Genomic DNA, 23,004 nt, shown 5'->3' on the forward strand with positions numbered 1-23,004 from the left:
TTAAAATCATAATTTTTACACAATTTATTAATTTTTGCATTTAAAAACTCAAATCTCAATCTATTAGATGGCTAGAATAATATAGGATAAGAGCTTATTAAATCCTTTTACCTCACTAGCCTTTTTTTACACTAAAAGCTCTTATATGCTTCCACATCGACTTTATTCTGCTCCGTGCAGTAAAGTAAATGTGCAATACTGACCAAATTTCAAAAATAATTTTGTTTTTTATAATAGTTTGGCTTTTTACAATATTTAACGATGTTAGGAGAAGTCACTATTTTTAAACATTTTTATAAGCATTTCTTAGTTACAAGCAATTTTAGTATTTGTTTAGGCCTGAGTATTTTGTTACCTGGATTGAAGCTTTGATTCGGCGCAGGATGATGAAATCGGTCATCAAGACTAAAAATTTTCAGGTTGCTGGATCTATCAACTTTATCAGCTTACATATTTAATATTGGCTAAGCATTTTACCGTTTTTTTTATTGAAAGGTTACATATCTGACCTGCAAAAAAAATTAAGCTTATCCTCAAAAAACATTAAAGAACATTTTTTTTAAAATTAAATTTTTGAAAATGAACGACCAGAAATTTGAACCATTATGAAGCATGAGATTTTACTACGGCATCGCAGACCAACATTAATATTGTATTAGGCTCTAGTGTCAGTTGGCTTTAATGTTGATTGAACAAGCATGAATCACCATAATACATTCAAAAGCGTAATATTTTCCCCCGCAAAAAAAGCTTAAGATGAATGTTGCTTGTTCTAGCTTAGGTAGAATTCTTTTTGATTTTATGAAACCTGACTCATCGATCACAATTGAAATATTAGAGCAACTATAGAACATATAGAACAAGTAACTATTCAGAATTATGCAAAACCTTAAAGAAGCCTTAGAGTGATCAACATTCCGTGTCCTATCATACTGCATCGCGTTGCCAAACCACACACTGCAATAAATGACTATAGCAAAACTACAAAAATTAAAAATGAAATTTTATCACCCTCTATTCTCAATAAATCTAGCTCCTACTGACTACTACTTCTTTCTAAATTTGAACAACTTTTAATAGAAAAACAATTTAGTTCCGAAAATGCTGCAAAACTGCTTTTCAGGAATTTATTGAGAATCATCCGCCGTTGTTTAATCTCACTTGCCTAAATAGCATGCAGTTTACATGATGAAAGTGTAGAGAAAATATATGTCCATACTTTGATGAATGAAATAGTTTCTTATATCTGTAAGCCATCAACCAACTTTGTATTTTTTTTCTATAAATTTTATACCTGATGACCTAATATTTTCATTTTTACATTTATATGGAAAATAGCATAAAAGGATACCCTCCACCATTATTAACTTTTATTTTTCGATGCAGAATTATGCTTACTAAACCTAATTCAGAACATTTCCGGCACCACTGGAAATTTTATCAAACACTGCTATAAAAAAATTTAAAATAAAGAAAAAAAAACATTATGGTTTTCTTATAAAATTACTGATATTCTCTAAACATGTTCCTGAACCTTTAAAAATAACTCTTGACATCTAAAAGTGTATACTCATTACGAGATGAAATTTGAGAAAAACGCTCAAGTTATTTTAAAAATTCAAATTATTTTAAAAATTCGAATTATTTCAAAAATTCAAATTATTTTAAAAATTCAAATCATTTTAAAAATTTAAATTATTTTAAAAATTCAAATTATTTTAAAAATTCAAATTATTTTAATATTTAATTAGAATAAATGTTAAAAATAAAACAAGTAGAAGAAATGCTGCATGCCGTTCACGTGACCACAAACTAAATTTCGGGTCACTAACAGAAGTTAATGATGTTTTAATATAGAAGAAAAATCGGAATTTTAATTCATTTTCAACTTAATTATTTATAGATTGGTAGACTGGGTAACTGAGTTTTAACCAAATTATTAAACTTTATTAGGTCATTCCTTAAATTTTAGTTTAAAATCGAATTAATCTACATAAATGCTTAATACACGTTCTTTTGTTGTTATAAAGTTTATCTTAAGAACTATTTTACAATACTAATCTAACAATTTTACAATAAATTGATGTTTTTATAGCTCTTTTTTATAAAAATTATTGATTCAACGATATTTTTTAAAAATATAATTTTCAGTTTTAAAATACATGATTTTAATCGTGTTGCATAAAAAGACAGTATGGTGAAATAAAAAGTTCGAATGTGAAAAGTGTATATCAAAATTTCCGTTCAATGGAATATTTGTCATCAAAAGGAAGCTATCTGAATATAATTAAGAAATTCATATCCAATTTATTTTGAAGTCTGTTTCATAAGCACGTTACATATGGCCAAATAAGAAAAAACGAGAGTGAGATTTACACAGAGGAAGTTAAGATAATGCGGAATTACCATAATATTTATAAATATTTCTCAATAATGGTATAATCATAAAAAATGTAAACAAACTGCGTAAGATATAAGTATTTAAAGTAGTTCTTTTACACTGCGCATAAGCAGAAAAAATTGAAAACAGTTTTTCAATCATTTTGTAGTGAATCGCATTTGGCAACTAATAACAAAAGTTTGATTTGAATATCTTAAAAATTTAAAAAGTTTCAAGCACTTTCCTAAATAGTTTTGCACTTTTTAAAAGAAAACTGAAAACGATCAGGGGTTTTCCAGAAAGTATATTATGTATCATAAGACAAAATTTAATAAAAAAATGATAGTACCTTACAATAATAGTTTGAAACCCGAAATGTGATGGTGTAATAAAAGAAAACATGCAAAATTAAACATACTTTTATAGGGGATGATCAATCACAATGACGGTCTCATTTTTAATAAATATTATTTAATAGTACCAAATGAAATTTGTGGAAAATCTCTCATCGTTTTCAGCTTTCTTTAAAATAGTACAAAAACTACTGAGAAAATTCCTTGAAACTTTTTAAATTCTTGAAATATACAAATCAAACTTTTTTCATTAGTTGCCAAATACGATTCACTACGAAATTATGAAAAAACGTTTTTAATTTTTTTCTTCACATGAGCAATATAAAAGAACTAACTTTAAATACTTACATCCTGTGCAGTTTAAATTTTTTAAAAAACGTAAAATTTTAAATCAACAATTTTATAATTAATTTTAAATTACTCCAAAAATTGTGTTTAATTTTATTGAATATTTATAAAGTAATAGCAAAAAGCATGAGGCAAAGAAATTAATTTTATATGTATATATATGGGTCGTTCTCACGAAAACTGTCATTTTTCAGTTCATAAAATCCTAAAAAAGTAAAGTGAATAAAAAGCTCTGAAACTTTTTATATTAATAGAAATATGTAATGGCATTATAAAGAAAGTATATATCCTATAAATTATACTTAATATTTAAATTAATTAATTTTTTAAATAATTAATTTATAATTAATTAATTAATTTAATAAATAAATTAATTAATTTAATAAATTAATTTATTAATTTTTTAATTTATTTTTCAAATTAATTAATAAGTAAATTAATTATTTTCACTATTTAAAAAGTGAGGGAATGACACTAATAGTGAGGGAATGATATTTTATTTTAATACATGTTTTTATCTAAGTTACATCTACCTAAAGTTTGAAAATGATAACATACTAAGTATATCTAATATTTATTATAATTTAGTCTTATATATTTAATAGTTTTTACAGGTTTGGGAAATAAAATTGGCTGGCACGATTGAACAAAAAAAAATTTAATAATATACTCATCTTGAATCATTCCCTCACTTCAGCGTCATTCCCTCACTTTATACACTAGTGAGGGAATGACGAATTCAATAAAATTTAAAAATAACAGTTAGGCCTAATTAATTTCTGAAGTCAATCACATACAATTATATTCATACAAGAAAGCAACATATAATTATCCACTTTCTCGATGAAGTTGTATTTTATTTTACTCTAAAAAATGACATGAGGGAATGACAAATGTAAAAAATTTTACCTGGTTTGATTCATTCAAATTTATTCCACAGCAAAGCTTCTTTAAGTTGAAGATGGAAACATACTGCAATTTTGTTCTATGATGCCAGTTGTTAACTTCTGAAGTTTTTATTAAAATATTTTTATTCTAAGAAGATTGCAGGTGATAAGAACATTGTTGTGAGGGAATGACGCGAAACACTGGGGACAAAGTTTAAAATAGTGCTGTGTTAATATTTTTATCAGAAATTAAATTTAAAATTGATTTTCTGAATTCTATATTTCAGTATTCTGAAATAAAAAACACGAATTTGTAAAAAAAAAATTTTTATTTCAGAAACAATTTTTTTCTTTTTTTAAATCAGCAGTGGGGACAAGTGAGGGAATGACATATTGGTATATTTTAATTACCTAAAATAAATAAAAAATAAAAATTGATAATTTTATTTTTATTCTTTTGTTAGCTTGCATTCTGAAGGACACTTTCCCTGAATTTCTTTTTTCGTAAGCTGTAAAACAAACATAAAATATACTGGGGACATGAAAATGACTGTTTTTGTGAGAATGACCCATATATATTCTTCTATCCATATTTTTCTTTTTCATAAGAGCAAATAATAACTTAAAAATGGAGAAATTGTTGCTCATATAGATGAGCCCATATCGCCCCGTAATATTAACCTTTAATTTTCAAACTCGACCAGATATCTTATTGTAATATACTGCATAATTCGAACCGAAGGAAATAATTATAGACAAATTAAGGGGCCTACTATGGGGCACAATATGGTTCAATTGAAAAAGGGCGGGAAATTACTTAAGAGGAGATATGGGGTCGTTTATCTGCATAGTATATGAGCAGCAATATGTCTCCAATTTTAAGCTTTTATTCGCTCTTATAAAAAAGAAAAATAATAATTTAAGGAAAAGGAACATTTATTTACGTTGAAATATTGTAAAATAAATAAATATAAAAAAAATTTTTTATTTTTATTAAATATAATTTTAAAAATATTGAACCTTAGACGGGTTCGATCCCCGAACCCTTAAATCTACTAACTCGTTGCTAATGGCCACGCCACACGTTGCTAATGGCCACGCCACACGTAACACTAATGGCCACGCCACACACGGCTTTGCCACTGATATTAACCTTTAAGTACTCTCCCGCGCTTTTCCAATGAAACCATATTTTGACCCCTCGTGGGCCCCCTAATTTTTCTCGAATTATTTTCTTTGGTACATTATGTTATAGTATAATGTTTAGAAGAGTTTGAAAATTATTGGTTTTTCCTAAGGGGAGATATAGGGTCATTTATATGCATAGGGTCATGTATATGAGCTACAAATTCTCCATTTTTAAGCTATTTTTCGCTCTCATATGGAAGAAAAATAATAATTTGAGGAAAAGGAATATTTTATTTACGTTATAATTTTTAAAATTATTTTAAAAAAAGATGAAATATAATTTTTAAACTATTGACCTTTAACCGTGTTCAACCCCCGAACCCTTGGGTCTGCTGATTTGTTGCTTCATATCATGTAGCAGTAATGGCCATGCCACTTTTAAGTACCTTCCCCTTGCTTTTCCAATGAAACCATATTTTGATCTCTCGTTTGCCCCCCAATTTGGCGATAATTATTTCCTTTGATACGATTGTATAGTATACTATAATATAATATCCGGTCGAGTTTTAAAATTATAGGTTAATATTAAGGGGAAATATGGGTTCATTTATTTGCATAGTATATGAGATACAATTTCTCCATTTTTAAGTTAATATTCGCATTTGTAAAAAGGAAAATTAATAATTTAAGGAAGAGTAATACTTTATTTACGCTAAAATATTGGAAACTATTAAGGTGAGATATGGGATCATTTATATGCATAACGTAGGAGCCGAAATTTATCCATTTTTAACTATAATTCGCTCTTATAAAAAGAAAAATAATAATTTTTGGAAAAAGAATACTTTATTTACGTTAAACTAATGAAGAATAAATTAAAAGAAAGAAACTTTTTTTTAAAAGATTTAACCCTTGCCCAGGATCGAATTACGGACCCCTTCATCTACGACTTTCTTTGCTTCTTAGCACGCAGCTTAATTTGCTAATTTGCCTATTAAATTAATTTGCCTATTAAAAATTCCCTTGGTACGATTATTTAGTATATTAAACTATAATTTCTGGTCCAGTTTGAAAATTAAAGGTTAATATTAATGGGAGATCGGAGGTCATTTATATGCATAACGTAGGAGCCGAAAGGTATCCATATTTGAACTATTATTAGCTCCTATAAGGCATAATATAAGTGGCGAAGTCGTGTACTGCGTGGACATGAGTCTTATGTATTAGGAAGCAATGAACTGGTTAACCGAAGGGTCAGGGGTTCGATCCCGGATAATGGTCAGTATTTTAAAAAATAATAAATCATAAAAATAAGTGCTTTTTTAATATCTATTTAAAATATTGTAACATAAATATTTTTTTCCTGAAATTATTTTTTTTTATAAGAGCGAATAAAATGATAAAAATTGAGGAATTGCTGCTGCTATGCATATAAATGACCTTATATCTCTCCTTAATATTAACCTATAATTTTCTACCTCAGCCGGGTATTACATAAGGATATACTATACAATCGTACCAAAGGAAATAATTATAGAACAATAAGGGGAGGGGGGCTTCAATGGGATATTATTATGGTTTAAAAGAAAAGAGAGCAGGAAAGTATTGAAGACATAATATAAATGGCAGAAATGGTGGGGTTCTAGTACCGATATAAAGATAGTAGGTTCAAGTTTTAAACAAATTAGAGTTGATTATAAAAATTGATCAAATGATAGTGGATTTAAACACCGATTAAAGGAGAGTGGTTTCGAGTACCGATGTAAAGATAGTGGATTTAAGTTTTAAACAAAAGAGAATGGAGTATAAAAATGGATCAAATGATGGTGGGTAAGGCTACCCTGTCTCGATTTGAAACTGCATTAGTTTTTTCTCATAATTTGAATTCAATATTCAATTTAGAATCTGTTTAGTTAGAGAATACACGTTTTCCTTTTATTTTGAATTAAATTTGTTCTGACTTCTATTTTGAATTCAACATTTAAAGTCCCGCAGTGGACTGATCGTTAAGACACGGTTCCCAGCAGATCACCGAAGTCAAGCATCACTGGCTGCGGTCAGTGTGCGGGTGGGTGACCACTTGGATCAGTCTGCGTAGGGACCGAGGGTGTGCGGTATTGGTCCTCGTTAAACTGCGCTACCGTAAAGTGCTCGACTTCGCGCGCAGGTCGTCGGGCTACCGAAGCGGGGGTGCCATCCCCTCCGCAGAGGATCAAAATTGGGATGGCATGTCTTCGGATCATCCTCCGGGATGTTTCCCAGACCGTCGCCAATAGCCCATTGTGCAGCTCTAGTGCGACGTAAAATAACAACAACAACAACATCAACATTTAAATTAGAATCTTCTTAGAAATAAAGTTTTTTATTTATTTATTTATTTATTTATTTATTTATTTTATGAAATGTGTGAAAATTGTGTTGTTGTTGTTCATGTACGTCGCACTAGAGCTGCACAATGGGCTATTGGCGACGGTCTGGGAAACATCCCTGAGGATGATCCGAAGACATTCCATCACAATTTTGATCCTCTGCGGAGGGGATGGCTCCCCCGCTTCGGTAGCCCGACGACCTGCGCGCGACCTGCTTTACGGTAAAACAGTTTAACGAGGACCAATACCGCACACCCTCGGTCCCTACGCAGGCTGATCCGAGTGGTCACCCACCCGCACACTGACCGCAGCCAGTGATGCTTGACTTCTGCGATCTGCTGGGAACCGTGTCTTAACGATCAGTCCACTGCGGGACGTGAAAATTGTGAGACGAATATGAACAGAAGAGATTAATGTGTGTTTTTGGCATTGGAGCCTTTATGGCCGAGTGGTATCACCCGCCAAACGCTGTGCAAAGCGTGGAGGTAGCAGGTTCGAATCCCGCCATAGCCCTGGATGTATTCTTCCTGATGTCCTTCGCTGAATTGTTCTATCTGTCTTTCTACTTGACAAAGGCTTATAAGCCTAAATTCAGCTCACGCCTGCAAATGTATGTAATTTCAATAAAGCAATAAACAAATAAAGTTTTTAACATTTTCATATTTGTGCAGATTTTTCTAAATGAGTTTTCTAGCTATTATTGAACTATTGTTACATTTTTGTTTCTTTACATAAAAATAATATTCCATGTTACTCATATTAAATATATTAGGGGCAATATAAGATAAGGAAATATAAGATAAGGAAATATAATAGGGGGAGGAGCATCATGAAGATGCCCAAAATTTCAACTTGTTTTCTTATCTTTAACAAACTTCTGAGGAATATTCTGAAGGTCAAAAACCTAAATTCGGTGAAAAGTGAATGACATGTTTATTAAGGGGTAGTACGTTTCTATATTCAATTTTATAGCTCATACTATTGCATGCACTAATTTTTTAGCATATTTCTATAGTTTTAAATAAAAATAAAGTAACTTAGAATTTCTTCGAAATATTTTGTAATTTAATTTAAAAGATATTCAAACCGTTGAAATTGTAACTGTACATGATTATCTGATAGTACTGATAATTAGGATAAGCAAAGGTAATTCTTTTTCTAATTTACTTGATGGGTTTTAGCCAATTTCGGACTTATGTGCTTAAAATGAACAAGCTGGAGTTAAAGCGAAGTAGTTTTAATTGAAATACACAAACTTTTTATTAAATATTTGATTCTTTTGAATAACTCCAACTCTGCAATAAGATTTAAAGCAAAATTTTGTCCTAAAAAAGGAGAAAAAATGTGAAACAAATCTAAAATCTGTATACATTTATATGCTGATGTGTACAGATATACGTAAAATAATAGAGAAGAAAAATGTTTTAAGAAGATCGCCGAAAGGAGGATTGCCATAGACGCCTTTTTCTCTAGATACGCCTCTGATAGTCCTAGACGTGCTTTTACCAATTGGCGTTCGAAATGGGCTACAGGTGGTGTAGAGCAGAACTCTCTACCTCTGGCACCACTTTGCATGCTTTCATCTTTAGCGTGTGGAGAGTCATAGAAGAAGGAAGTACGTTAGTTTCCATCTTGATTTTTAAATAGATTGAAATCTTATAAGCTAGGATTTTATACGGAGCTTAAAAATACCCTTATAAAAAAATTGAGGTATAAATTAGGTATAAACGAGGTATATTTTAAAGGTATAAAGGAGGTTGTTGTTTAAATACGTCGTAAAGGTTGAAAAGGGTGCAAATGAATACCTCAAAATCAACCTCAAATATACCTTAAATATACCTCCAGAGGTATATATGTTTCAGCCTGAAGTATATTTTTTTACACNTTTATATTTCTAAAAGGAAGCGTCATGGAAATTGAAAAAAAATATTTATAGCAGATTGAAGGGCCAAAGGCATGGAACTGGTCTTCTCCTTAAATGGCGTATTCGAGAGTTTAGAGGGCCCATAAGATTCTCATCGACCCTCAACGGCGATTTAAGTGCATGAAACGGATTCAGCAATATTGGCCCTAAAAAAAGGCTTAAAAAACCATTTAAACTGTATGTGATTGCTGCACCTTTGATTGTCGTTGAGACAGTAAAAGAACGGGATTGGTAAGTTTTTCGTTGGAAAATACGATTCATATATTAGGTTACTATATTTCTTCGACTGCTTTTATAGATGTGTGAATCGAATTCAGATGGAATAACTCTTAAATATATCTCACTACTCACGTACTAAATCGCATCTACATTTCATGTTACATTTAGTGAGAACAGTTCTTCAGTTCATAAGCAATGATGTCATTGATAAATAAAACAGCTGTAAGTAGAACTTTTTCATAATTGTTTGGCATCACTTTTAAGTTCCGATCAAAATATTTTGCAATCTTTCTTGTGTGATGCTTGTGTGTTATTTGTATGATTTGTTTTCATTCCCTGCGAAACTAATTTGTCGAATATTTTATAAAATAGTTTATGTATTAAATACCATTTTTTAATTCTCAGTTATATCAATCAATTGTTTTCTTTTTATCATTTTTGCATTTTATGAAATCTTCATCAAATGATCTTCTTAAAATAAGTTTTAGCTGCATGTTTGTCGGTGTTTGGAATACCGTTTTATTAACTAACTTAAAATCATGGCAAATTCTTAATTCATTTCTATGAATCACATATTTTTATATTATATGCCAACCACATATGTAATGATTTTACTATATAATTATAAGTTTGCTACATATTGAAATTATGTAATAATTTAAATCGTTTCAAAGAAGCAACATTTAATATTTCCTAGTTTAAAAGATAAACTTAAAGAAAAAGGTTGAAGTTTTTTTAACACAAATGTTGTCGGATCGCTAATTTGAAAAGATGAATTCTTATTTTCTCTGGAAGAAAAGCAAATTGCTTGTTAATCTCTTGTAAGTTTTTATTTTCTTTAATCAAATTAGTGTTTAATTTTTTTTTTTTACCAGTGTTGGTTTTAGCTATCCCTATTTTATTATTTCACAAGTATTTAAGACCAATGAGGAATGTGATTGATTTGTGTAAAAAACATTTGTTATGATATATGATACTAATGCTATTATGCACAGCATTCTGTAAAAAATAAAAATATTTTTAAATAAAACTGCTGAGCAGGGTTATGGAATATTATCGCTCAACTTCTGGGGCATAATTAAGTATCATGATTTGTCTCTCCAACAACAGTTGCCAAGGTGCCGAATAGATTTTCAATTTTTTTTTTAAAAATATATGTAGATGTTTGTCTGGGGTATGTATGAGTTAGGATAACTTTTAAGCAGGTCCCTTTCTGTAATGTTTTTTTAGTTTCTCACGGGCCGCTACCCAGAAGTTGCCAATACTTGGAGATTATTCTACCACTAATCATGATATGGAAATCTCCCCAAATTCTTATCAATCAGGATGACAACAATGATTTAAAACTAATTATTGAAATAAAAATAATATTTTTATTATTTCCTTTCAAATTAATTCATATATTATGTTAAAAATTTTAAAAAAAACTTAAGTAAAATCTATGATAAATTTTTATTATTATTATTATTTTTTTTTAATGTAATGGTATAATATTTCAAATTCTGGTATAATATTTCCAATTTGAAGTTATGTTTGGGCACATTGAGCAATATCTTGAAAACAATAAAGCAGGATTTCTTATTTCTTCTCTCCTTAATAAAGTAAAAGAAAATAGAGATATAATGTTTTGGAAAAGTATCAGTCAAGTCTAAATAGGGAAATAAAGCATCTTCAAAAGATTTCATGCTTTATTTGAAGCCAAATTTATTTGATTCAGCTTAAAAAGTAAAACCATAACATTTTATCTCTTTTATAAATAGCAAAGTTTAAGTTTTGCACCCTATCTCCATAAGATCTAGCTGGGCACTAAAACTCACCTTGGGGTAGAATGTGAGCTTCAAGTATTCTTTTTGGACCAATAATGATTTTGTAAAGCAACACAGGGTGCGTAGCATTTTTAAAAAGTGCTTAAACGTGCTTATTTTCAATTTTCGTTATTTAAAAGCCCTTAAAGGTGCTTTTATCATTGGGTGTTTTTAAAAAGTGCTTAATTTCCCTTTTCAAAAACTAGTTTTTTTTACCATGTCGATTTTCGCCACGTTTCATTCAAAAGCGTGCTTTTCACATTGTTCTAGTCAACGTTTTCACAATTCATTTCGGTGTACCGTCGATCTATAGCGTATAAAAGCGCCAATCATTTTACATGTTTGATGAAATACTTGCAAGTCCGTATGTGTGTCTACTGAGCTAGGTTTGGTGAGATTATAACCTTCTCATATGCAACTCTGTTGCATTTTGCAAGATATTCTCAATTTCAGACCTCATTTTCCACTCTCTGCTATCGAACCGAAAAATCTCTCAATCATTTTATAACGGCTAATATAACCAAGAAAAAAGTTATTTGTCAAAAGCTACTTATTTTATCATGATCATCTAAGGTCTGAAAATTATTTTGCCTTTTGTTAATGTATATAATGCTTAAAAAATTTTTTTGATTGCTTAAAAGGTGCTTATTTTCTCTTGAAAGATTTGGCTACGCACCCTGCAACAGTTCCCTAGTAATACTGAGAACAATTGCTCCTCAAGAGCAAACTATAGCGTCTAGGACCTTATTTATAAAACTTTAATTAACATAGATCTGTGAATTGTTTTTGCTATATTACGGCTTCTATTCTAGCAAATTTCATTCTTATTCACTTAGGTTTAGATGAAGGCAGTTAATATTCCTTATACCTGTGCAAACTTCAATTTTTGCTACTTTAAGGTCAATTATAAAATATTTATGTCTAAATGTTAGTGTGGAAGTCGAACACAAAGCCTTTATTAGTCCTGAGGTGCTGGGGTTCACTTGCTCCATAAAAAGTATTGCTACATGTAAATTGATGTGTTTGTCCTAAAATTCTAAAGGATCTTCAGTTTTGGTCCCAAAACCTCTGAGAAAGATAAATTTTCTTAAATAAAAAAAAAAAAAAAATTGAACAATTTCGGATAAAGAACATATTTTGAACATTTATACAAAATCAAAAATTTAAAGTATCTAACCTTGCCTGACTCTCAAATCTTTCTTTAAATAATAAAGTATCGTGAATAAATTTTACTACAACTTAAATTTATAAAAGTAAGAAAAAAATCTGATATGAAGAAAAAAATGTTATTCAATTCAAATAAAATTTTTGAAAATGCTTTTGAAGGAGAAAAAAAACAAGATTTTAATTAATCCTGGTTAAAGAGTGATTCCTTATTGTACATTAACTTATAATCCAGTTATTATTTTTTTTAATTGAATTTTTTTTCCTAAAATATTTTCTTTATAATTGTTTTGAGTCCTATTAAAAGTTTTTTTCTCGTTAGTTTGAAAATAAAAACTAATTTTTACTCTTCTTCTTTCAGCTGTAGTGTATAAATATGAAAATAAATATAATTCTCTTATTACAAAAATGGATGCTGAAGATACCTTAACTCACCCATTGCCTCCGTTAGTAAAGTCCGCATCTCGCAATTCTATTGATGAAGGAGTTTCTTGGTTTCATGGTAAAATATTGAGAGATGAGGCTGAAAGAATCTTATTAGCAAGTATGTTATGGAATTCAAGTCTATTAAATTTTAAATACATTATGATAAAATACACTTGATTTAACATTTAATCTGCTAATGATCTAATCTGTTTTATTTGTTTTCCTTCTTTTAATTCTCCTCAAAATTTAAACTTATTATAGTTATTGCTCATTTTTCTTAATTATTAGCGTTAACTAAATGCCAGAAAATTGTTTTAGGCAGTGATCAGAATCCCTTCCCAATGCAACAATTTCTGATTTTCAGTCACTATATACTGTATCATATTTTTAATATTTATCTATTTTTCAAGAGCTACTTTTGTTTTTTTCTTTCCTTTTTTTGGCTGAAGTATTCTACACTTTATTTTTTACATGTGGAATAATATGCAAAAATAAATAAATAAATAAATAACTAAATTCTTAAAAAAACTTTTATTTTCATATATTTGTTAGTTAGTTAACATTACAGAAACAAATGACACAGTTTCACAAAAGCGTAAAGTCCCTTTTTTTGTTATCAATTGCAAACTGTTGTACTGATTCCAAAAAGTATTTTGATAGATCTTAATATTTCTTATAAAAACGAATTTAAAATTCTTAACTAATTAAAACATGACGCCTTATAGAATCGTTTGTTAAAAAAAAATTATATAAAAAATTAGTACTAAAATAACAAAATATAAATTGTAAAAAATTGAACTGAATCTTTTGAAGAGACTGTTGTAAATGGATTTATGGGAAGGTCTGGTCGTCTATTATGGTCCTGTCCCTGGTTAGAGGTTTGCATGCAACAATAATTTTTGTTCAAATATCAGTTTTATATTTCTTATATCACATGTACGCATTTTAGATGGTAACATTGATGGCTTGTTTCTTGTAAGAGAAAGTTCCTCTTCTCCCGGTGATTATGTTTTAAGTCTTGTATATAATAAAGAGCCTGTTCATTATCAAATTAGACGTCATGGAGGGGATGCATTTTTCAGCATTGATGGAGGTCCTATTGTTCATGGTAAGCTAATTTTTTTAATATTAAAATTTAAAGTATAAAATGCAATTAGGACAGTACAATTTGCTGATGCTGTTGGAATTGTTATAATTTGCTTATAAAATAGGAGGGGGGGGGAATGTGAATTCACATAAAGTTGAACAATTTAGATGCACATAAGAAGACTAGTGCTTCTAAATTTTTTTTTTATTTTTTTTAAAAATAATGTTAATTCATCTAAGTATATCAGTATTTCAAATCTAAAGTTTTCTCAAAGGATTTTTTATTTGATTTAATGTTTTACTGATTTCTGAAAGATAATTTCACTTAGTTGTATCATGAATAATTAATTAGTTNTTATTTTTATTTTTAATTATTTTTTAATTATTAATTTATTTTTTTTTTTCTCATCTAAGTATATCAGTATTTCAAATCTAAAGTTTTCTCAAAGGATTTTTTATTTGATTTAATGTTTTACTGATTTCTGAAAGATAATTTCACTTAGTTGTATCATGAATAATTAATTAGTTTTTATTTTTTTACTTATATTTTACAGGACTGGAAATGTTAATTTCCTATTATCAAGAAGATGCTGTAGGGCTTTCCACTAAATTGGGACAAATGTGCAAGGGCCAGCCTCCCCCTTCCGATTCGAGAAGGCATGGCCGAACTAACCTTCTTCACAGGGCTACTAAAGAAGGTATGTGTTATTAAATCTCATTTCCATATGTTTAATTAAAGTAACAATACAAGTTTTTGATACAGATTTGTATTCAGTATGCACCCATTTTTGATTTTTTTTTATCGCCAAGTAGGGAGATAGTTGATTATAATCTAGTTCAATATGAAAGAGAGTTTTATCTGCTATCTTCACAAAAATTCCCATGTCTTTTATTTTTATTAAAATAAAAGACAGGGGATTAGAAAGTTTTATTAGAAAGATGTTGCAAGATTTGCTATGTAATAGGTATTAGAAGGACTTATAAATGCTGTACCATATGTTTTCCTCATGTTTTTTATTTTTATTTTTTTAATAACTGTTCACAGTTTAGTGAAAATAAAGATCATTGACAGGAAAATGTTTAGGTAGTTGTATTCCATTTTATTTTTACTACTTTTTTTACTTTCACTTTATTTTACTATACAAGTTTTTTTTTTTTTTTTTTTTTTTTTTTTNAATTTTTTTTTTTTTTTTTTTTTTTGAGATCTCCAAATTCGACAAATATGGAGCTATGAAATAAACTTGATTAGTATTATGTTAAATATATTTGATCAGTTTTTCTAAAAAAACAAAAAGCAAACGATAATTACAGATTATTTGTGTATTGCCACCTTGCTATATTAATTTACAGATGCTACTTATTTGCTTTGAGCCACAATAACTCAGTGGTTTTGGCATTAAACTGTCATTATGAAGAAATGAAGTTTGATTCCCATTTACAGCTAGAAAAGCACCCAGCTTCAGACGTACGAGTATCAGCTTGCTTGGGTACTAAAGACTGCCTGTGCTCAATGTCGACTACATTGTCACAATCATTTCATTGGTCTCAATTTTTTTCTTTATTAGCAGCTAAAGGAGAAGATTAGAATAATTCTGAGTTCCATATTACATCCTTGTTTTTTCGTCTTGATGAAGGTGTTTGATGAGTCCTAATAAAAAGCCTTGAAGGGAAATTCATTGTTTTATCTAGCAATAGATAGAATGTGCAAATTAACAGAATTATGAATGTGCAAATTAACAGATAAATAAAGAGTTCGACTTTTTAGTGAAAAGCGACCCTAAAATTTTGAAGTCCTAAAAACCTATAGTTAAGTCATGCAGAATCGCAGATTACTTATGCCACTTTATGAATTCAATAATAGATTCAAGAACTCTTGATATGTTATGAAACTTTTTAAAATCTTATTTAAAGAAATAGTTTTTTTATTTATTATTTTTTTAATATTTTTAATAGAATGTTGTTATTTTCTTTTTAAGGGGAAGTGACTGTAGTTCGAGAACTTGTGAAGTCGGGTTATCATAATTTAGATGCAAAAAATCAAGAAGGACAGACATCAGTTCATTTAGCCAGTATCATGGGTTTTGATGATATATTAGAGGTTCTTTTGAATGTAGGAGCAAATCCCAGCATTTTAGATGGCAATGGATTAACTCCGTTACATGTGTGTAAATTTTTTGTTTTTATTTAGTTTTATTCACATTTTATTTTGGTTTATGCATATAAGTTGAACTCATAATAGTTCAAGGGTCATATTGTTTTATAATAAATTTTGCAAAAGAAAATTTATAGAGATTGTGTATAACATTTAGCAAAACTTAGGTATTTAACTAATTTTTACCTAAAGCATTTGATTTTACCATTTTGTAAGATTTCTTTGATATTAAGTTTCTAGGCATGTAATTTCCAATAATCTGTAATTTTAATTTCATATGGAAATTTTCTGTCTAAGTGTAAGATACCGATAAACATTTTATCATTTTTTTGGTACTTATCTAATGGTAATTGTTATATGAGAATTTTTTTTTTATCATATAATGTTTGTTTTATTTTTGCCAATTTTATTTTACTTTTATCTAAATTTAGTTTACACTGCAATATTTAGCTTATTATTATTGTTATTATTTTCCCATTTTGTTGGGTTTTATAGATTATTATGTATAATGTATGGTTGTAGTTCAATGAATAAAAGTTAATTTACTTAATTATTATACCTGTTAAATTATTCTGTTAGCAAGACATTTAATTTTAATATTGAACAAATGTATTAATGTTAATTTTGGAACACATACGTTAATATGTCTAACACAAAAGTATTAGGAACTTTTCAATTTATACTGATTCAAAAACTTTCAATTTTTATTGATTTTTAATGTTTATTTATTTTTGTTATCAGATATTTTTTAAAGTACTTAAGTGAAGTAATTTTGTGCTTTTTGTTTCCAAATTTTCCTTTTAAATTTTTCCGATTACTGGTTTAGACATGTTTGTAGTATTTTTAAACATACACAATTAAGGTTTTACTGAGTTAATAACATTAAAGTTAATTATAATTTTCTAATAATTTTTTTAAAAACTAAAAGTTTTACAACTTTTAGTTATTTAAAGTTTTGTAATTTATTTAAGTTTTCTAACTTTAGAACAGTATTTTGTGGGAAAAAATCTAATTAAAACTCATAAGATTAAGCTAAAATAGATTGGTAACACAGTATATTCATATATTTATAAATATAACAAGAATGATTATAAGTGTTTTATGATATTTTTATATTAATTTTAATATCTATCATTGTTTTCTAGTATGCTGCACAGAATAATTTACCATCTACTATGTCTGTTCTAATAAAATATGATGCAAACCCTCAAGTGCGAGCTTCCGGATCTGGTTGGGTGCCATTGCATTATGCAGCAGATAAAGGATACTCTGGTGTAGTTAAGGTGAATAATTTTGTTTATTTCTTAAGCTTGAATTTGTGTACCTAGTTTGTTTTTTATCCTGCTGAAAATTAGTTTATTATAGAAATATCCATTATTTTATAGTAAGTATTAATATCAGTGTTGAGTTTTAATGCATAATTTAAATAACTGAAAAAGTGAATCAATAAAAAAAAATAGAAAATTTTTAAAAAAAAAAAAATTTGCATTCGAATTTTTTTTAATTCTAAGGGGGCATTATAAGATGGCTAATCATTAAATCAAATGCATAACAAAAAAGAAAGGATTAACATCAGTTTATTTGTAAATTCAGAGTGTTCTTAGTCACTCAGTAGCACTCTCAATACTTTTTCCTCTCTCATTTAAACTAAATTGTAGCTATTTTGTTGAAACTGTTCTTGCTTTTTAACCTTAATAAATGGTTTAAAGTAGTCTCAAATATAATTTGTTTGCTGTTGTATTAAGTGGAAAATAATCACAACAATATAAGCAAATTGTTAAGTGTTTTTTTTTGTTTTGAAAGTTTTTTTTTAAGTATATTACTTATTTATTTTTTTGCAAATTGTTTTTTTTTTACATCAATTTTGATATAATTTTAAATTTAAATACTAAAAACAAAGAATCTATATGATTGGTGAGTATTTTTTTTTTAATCAATTCAAAGTATTTTTAATTTCATTTAATACTGTGTATATCTTAATACTGTGACCGAAATCTGGAGAATGTCGACTCTCACCGGTGAATGTCAACAATCACATAGTCGCTTTGGTGAATGTCCGAAATATTTGTTATATCCAATTTTATATTAATTTATTCGTTGATATTATTATATTTATTTGGTATATTTATTGTATATTTTAATACTTACTGACGATAGGTTAGAAGAAACATCAGTGTTTGGAGTATCGGGCAAATATATACCGGGCAATGGCACTTGACCTTAAAAAAACATCAGTGTAGGGTAACCGGTCAAATGTATACCGAGCAGTGGCACTTAACCTTAAAAAAAACATCAGTGTAGGGTATACCGGGCAGTGGCACTTCACCTTAAAAAAACATCAGTGTAGGGTATACCGGGCAAATGTATACTGGGCAGTGGCACTTAACCTTAAATAAACATCAGTATAGGGTATACCGAGCAAATGTATACCGGTCAAATGTAAATGTATGCCCCGATACTCCAAACACTGATGTTTCTTCTGATCTATCGTCAGTAAGTATTAAAATATCGAATAAATGTAATTATATCCATGAATAAATTCATATCAAATCGAATGTAATAAATATTTTGGACATTCACCAAAGCGACTATGTGATTGTCAACATTCACCGATGAAAGTTAACAACCACTGATTTCGCTCATTCCCCGTAACATATGCATTAATGAAATTTTTGTAATCTGTGTTGAAAAAGTGTTACAGAACTATTAAATATCATCAATGTTTTAAATGTCTACTTATCGACTCTCCAAATAAACTATTAGAAGTGAGTTACTACAATGCAAAATTAGTATGTTTTAAAGTAATTTTTATAGTGTGTTACACCTATAGCAGTTTTTATCATGTTTTTACATAATTTTTTCTTTTTCTTGTTTTAGTAGTTTCTTTGTTACTGGTTTTTATTTTTACAATAAAAACCAGTAATTATTATACATCAACAAACTTTCTTATTTGAAATGGAAGTGTGTATTTGCATATCTTTACATAATACTTGTATTTTATCTAATCTTATTTTACCCCCTAGTCCTTGCTTTATTTCTTTATATTTTTATCATCAAGTTTTAGTATTGTATTTATGCTTTTTAAACTTACTGATATAAGCCTTTATTTTTTTTTCTTTTCCTGTTGTAGTTACTACTATCTTTGAATTGTCCATGCCATCCTCGTTCCAACTATAATGAAACACCAATGGATCTAGCTTTGAAAAATAATCACCATGAGTGTTATGCCTTATTAAGTATTAGTTCTTTTGATATTAATTTTTTTAACGGAATTTGTTCTAGAATTTAAAGTAATTTTTCAAAGTCTGAAATGTCTTTAACAGTTTTCTGATTTAACCTTTGGTACACTTTTTCTTATGTGTAAAATTTAATTTTTTAGTTGCCAGTAATTTTTTAGTAGCCATCTGAAATTCTCCTTATTTTTACTACAATATTATTACGCCACAGTAGTTTCAAATCACACATTTAAATAATCCCTTTTTGGCTTGCTTTATTTATATTGGTTCCTTCAGAGATCCAAATCATTTTTTCAATAGTTATTGCTACACATTTCTACGAAGTTTTTAAAATTTCAAAATTTTTAAAACGATATTATTATGACGTGTGAGTTATTTATTTATTTATTGAAAGTTAGTGCCATTTCTCTCCATGTGGATCATAAAATCCTAATTTTTTAATATGATTATTGCAAAATTCTAAATATTGAGAAATACATAAATTTGTTTCTGTTTGCTGTTTTTTATATTTTTTACGGTTTAAGAAATATTTTTTCTTTCTTTTTTACAAAAAAAAAGAATATATTTAATATTCATAAAACCTCAAATAATTCGTTAAATATAAATGTCTTGGAGTTGAAGTATATTTGAATCTAAATATTGATTATTATTTTACATTTAAATGATTTTGTTTTAATTTAATTCATTTTGAACCTGATAAATTTTTAATTTAGATTTTTATTGCTCAATATAGTATTTAGTTTTTATTCTGAGGTATTCTTTTACTTTTCCCCAATACTTATTTTTTGTATTAATAAATCTTTTTTGATTTGAAGGAAATATTGTTTTTGAAAGGTATAAGTTTCTTCAATTCTCAATTTTGGATGAATTCAAACGTATAAAAGTTTCTGCAAATATATTACTAAATAGTCTGATGAGAAGAATTTAATACTAAAAACACTAATATTTGTATAAAAATTACTATGTTTGCTGTTAACATATCGAAATAAGCATGCAGTCCATCATTGGTCAACCTGCTGTCATCATTGGTCAACCTGCTCATTTATTCAAAAAAGTTGTGCACCAGTACTGTATAAGAAAAATTTATAAAAGCTCTACTTGCTGTTTAATATTTGTTTTAGAATTTATTAATGTGGAAAAGCATTCTGATATTTTTATACCTAGTTTTAAAAAAAAAATTTAGCTGTTTGTTTGGAATAGTGGCAGAAATTTTTATAGATATTGTATTACTTTCATTAATAACCTTTCTTTTTTTAGAAAATCATATACCCGCTGAACCTCTTTATCCTCAATCAGAATGGTTCCATGAAAACTTAGATCGAGAAGTATGTATGAGAAAAATGTATATATTTATAAAAATTTTATTGTTGCTTACTTAACATGTAGTGTAGTAAGAAAGTTAGGCTACTCAATAGCAGTAGCCAAATTTTGAGGAACTTTGAAGAATCACTTTTTGAAGTGCACAATTTACCCCGATAGTATCATAAATCCATACGGTTTTCGATTGCTTTTCTGCCATGTGGTACTAATGATTTTTATATGATTTTAAAGATCCTAATATATTTAATTCAAAATGATAATTCGATTCACACAATAAGACGCAATGATGATTCTATCATTTTTTTTTTCAATCGTATCAATGTCAGTCATTGTTATTAATTTTTACATAGTTTTTAGAATCCAATATATTTAATAGCATATTAATGTACAACCAACAAATCTCGAAGCATGCTTTTGAGTTGCCCGTTTTTCAAGATGTTTGCCCTGCATGATTTTCCGTTTCACATACTTTCTTCATAAGCCTGCGTGATTTTCTTGTCATTCTCTTTCTTTCTTTTTTTGAAATCACAGCCACCCAATTCACGATTTCATTTTTTTATTACAACTTACAAAATGCATTAAGAAAGGTAATTAACACTCCACCCCCCTTCAAAATGTGAGAATAGTGCTCATAATATTAGAATGTATATTCATTTATATGTTGATGAAAAAAATAATAACATTTACAATTTCAAGAAATTATATACAGTTTTATTCTGTATGTGGTGGCTTTTTTATATCAATGCAAAACACTTCTATTATTATAAATTAGTAACCTATGTATTTATTATTATTAAAAATGTCTTGCAGAAAGATATGAGGGCTAGGGAAATTTGTCCCAGAAGCCAGAAAAATTTCTGCCTCTGAGTTTCTGGAATATTTTCAACAACTAAATACTTCCTTCATTAAGTTTTACAATATTTACATTTATTAAGGATTTTTTTTTTATTCCCTTGGTTTGTTTCTGAATGATGGCTTTGAAATGTGGGTAAGGTTTATTAAAAACATTCAGTAGTGAAGTAATCAAATATTTTATTTTTTTAAAAAAAACTTTTAAGTGTACTTAAAATGACTTTTTGAAGCATATAAACTTAAAATTCTAAATATATATACATGTGATAAATAAATATATATTTTAGAATGATTTCTTTGTTTCCCTAAAAATAAATTATTTGTAGTAAAATATAATCACGTAGTATTTAATATTATTTCAAGTTGTTAATAAGTATAATTTATTTTATCTAAATTATTTTATTAATATTGTTTTTTTATGCTGATTTCTAATTAGGGTACAATAGAACGTTTTCGGGACAATGGTTTTAAAGATGGTTCTTTCTTGGTACGTCGAAGCACAAGGAAACGAAATTTTTATGTACTTTCTGTTGTTTCCAACAAAAATACGTTTAACTATGAAATACAAAATAAGGTAAGATGGAAGTTAAGTAAGAATGTTGTAATAATATTCATTTATGTGAGACTTAAGAATTTAATATTTTTATAATTAAGTTAATTTTAACCTTTATGAAGTTACCAACTTTGTTTTATTTCACCAGTTTCTATTGGTGTCCTGTTCTAATCAAAAATTCTTCTAGATTTTTTAAAGTTTTGAAAATTCACAAAAATTAAAAAACTTTTCTGAAAAAAGCTTAGTCAAAATAATTTTTGAATGCAATTTAAATAAGTTAAAAAAACATGAAGTGAGCCTCATAGACAATGTAGTTAAAATCAAATATCTGGAATGAAACTAACAGAAATCATTTGTGCATAGGATTAATTTAAAAATTAGAAATTCTACTATAAAATACTGATCACAATTGTATTTAATGGAATAAATGCCCTCTGCCACAAACATTTTTGTTTTTTGTCAAAGGTTTTTCTACAGCAAGGCATTTATGAAATATGGAAAACTGAAAAAGTTTTATTTTATGAATTAGGAATGATTTTTTTCTGTTTCTCTTTTTTTTTAGTTCTATTTCATTTTAATAGTTGTTAGCCAGTTTTTCATTCGTCTTTATGAATAACTATTACAAAGATAGTTTTATCTCCCTTTATTATTTTTATAAATGTGGATTTTAGTAAGTATTCATTAAAAAAAAATTTATTAGCACTTTTGTTGTAGCAATGCTTATTTCCAGTAAATACAGTAGAAAACTGAAATTTTTGGAGTTAAATAATTAAAGCTGATAGTTATTAACAAAGCTCCAACT

General features: G+C 27.9%; 1 protein-coding gene across 3 annotated transcripts in view; it reads left to right on the forward strand.

The window, feature by feature from the left end:
- Nucleotides 1-9,863: 9,863 nt before the first annotated feature.
- LOC107450098 (tyrosine-protein kinase HTK16) overlaps nucleotides 9,864-23,004 on the forward strand; it is a 33,216-nt gene continuing 20,075 nt past the window's right edge. For 2 of the 3 annotated variants that reach the window (XM_043042133.2, XM_016065823.4), the window contains exons 1-9: nucleotides 9,864-10,429; nucleotides 12,939-13,121; nucleotides 13,953-14,111; nucleotides 14,644-14,787; nucleotides 16,066-16,250; nucleotides 17,387-17,524; nucleotides 19,372-19,477; nucleotides 20,735-20,802; nucleotides 22,086-22,223. In XM_043042133.2, the coding sequence (XP_042898067.1) occupies nucleotides 12,986-13,121; nucleotides 13,953-14,111; nucleotides 14,644-14,787; nucleotides 16,066-16,250; nucleotides 17,387-17,524; nucleotides 19,372-19,477; nucleotides 20,735-20,802; nucleotides 22,086-22,223 (1,074 nt within the window). In that variant the 5' untranslated portion in view covers nucleotides 9,864-10,429; nucleotides 12,939-12,985. The remainder of the gene's footprint in view (nucleotides 10,430-12,938; nucleotides 13,122-13,952; nucleotides 14,112-14,643; nucleotides 14,788-16,065; nucleotides 16,251-17,386; nucleotides 17,525-19,371; nucleotides 19,478-20,734; nucleotides 20,803-22,085; nucleotides 22,224-23,004) is intronic. The other variant, XM_043042134.2, reaches the window with a different exon arrangement.

Source organism: Parasteatoda tepidariorum, chromosome X1 (assembly GCF_043381705.1).
Source record: "Parasteatoda tepidariorum isolate YZ-2023 chromosome X1, CAS_Ptep_4.0, whole genome shotgun sequence".
In the NCBI taxonomy this organism is placed as follows: Eukaryota; Metazoa; Arthropoda; class Arachnida; order Araneae; family Theridiidae; genus Parasteatoda; species Parasteatoda tepidariorum.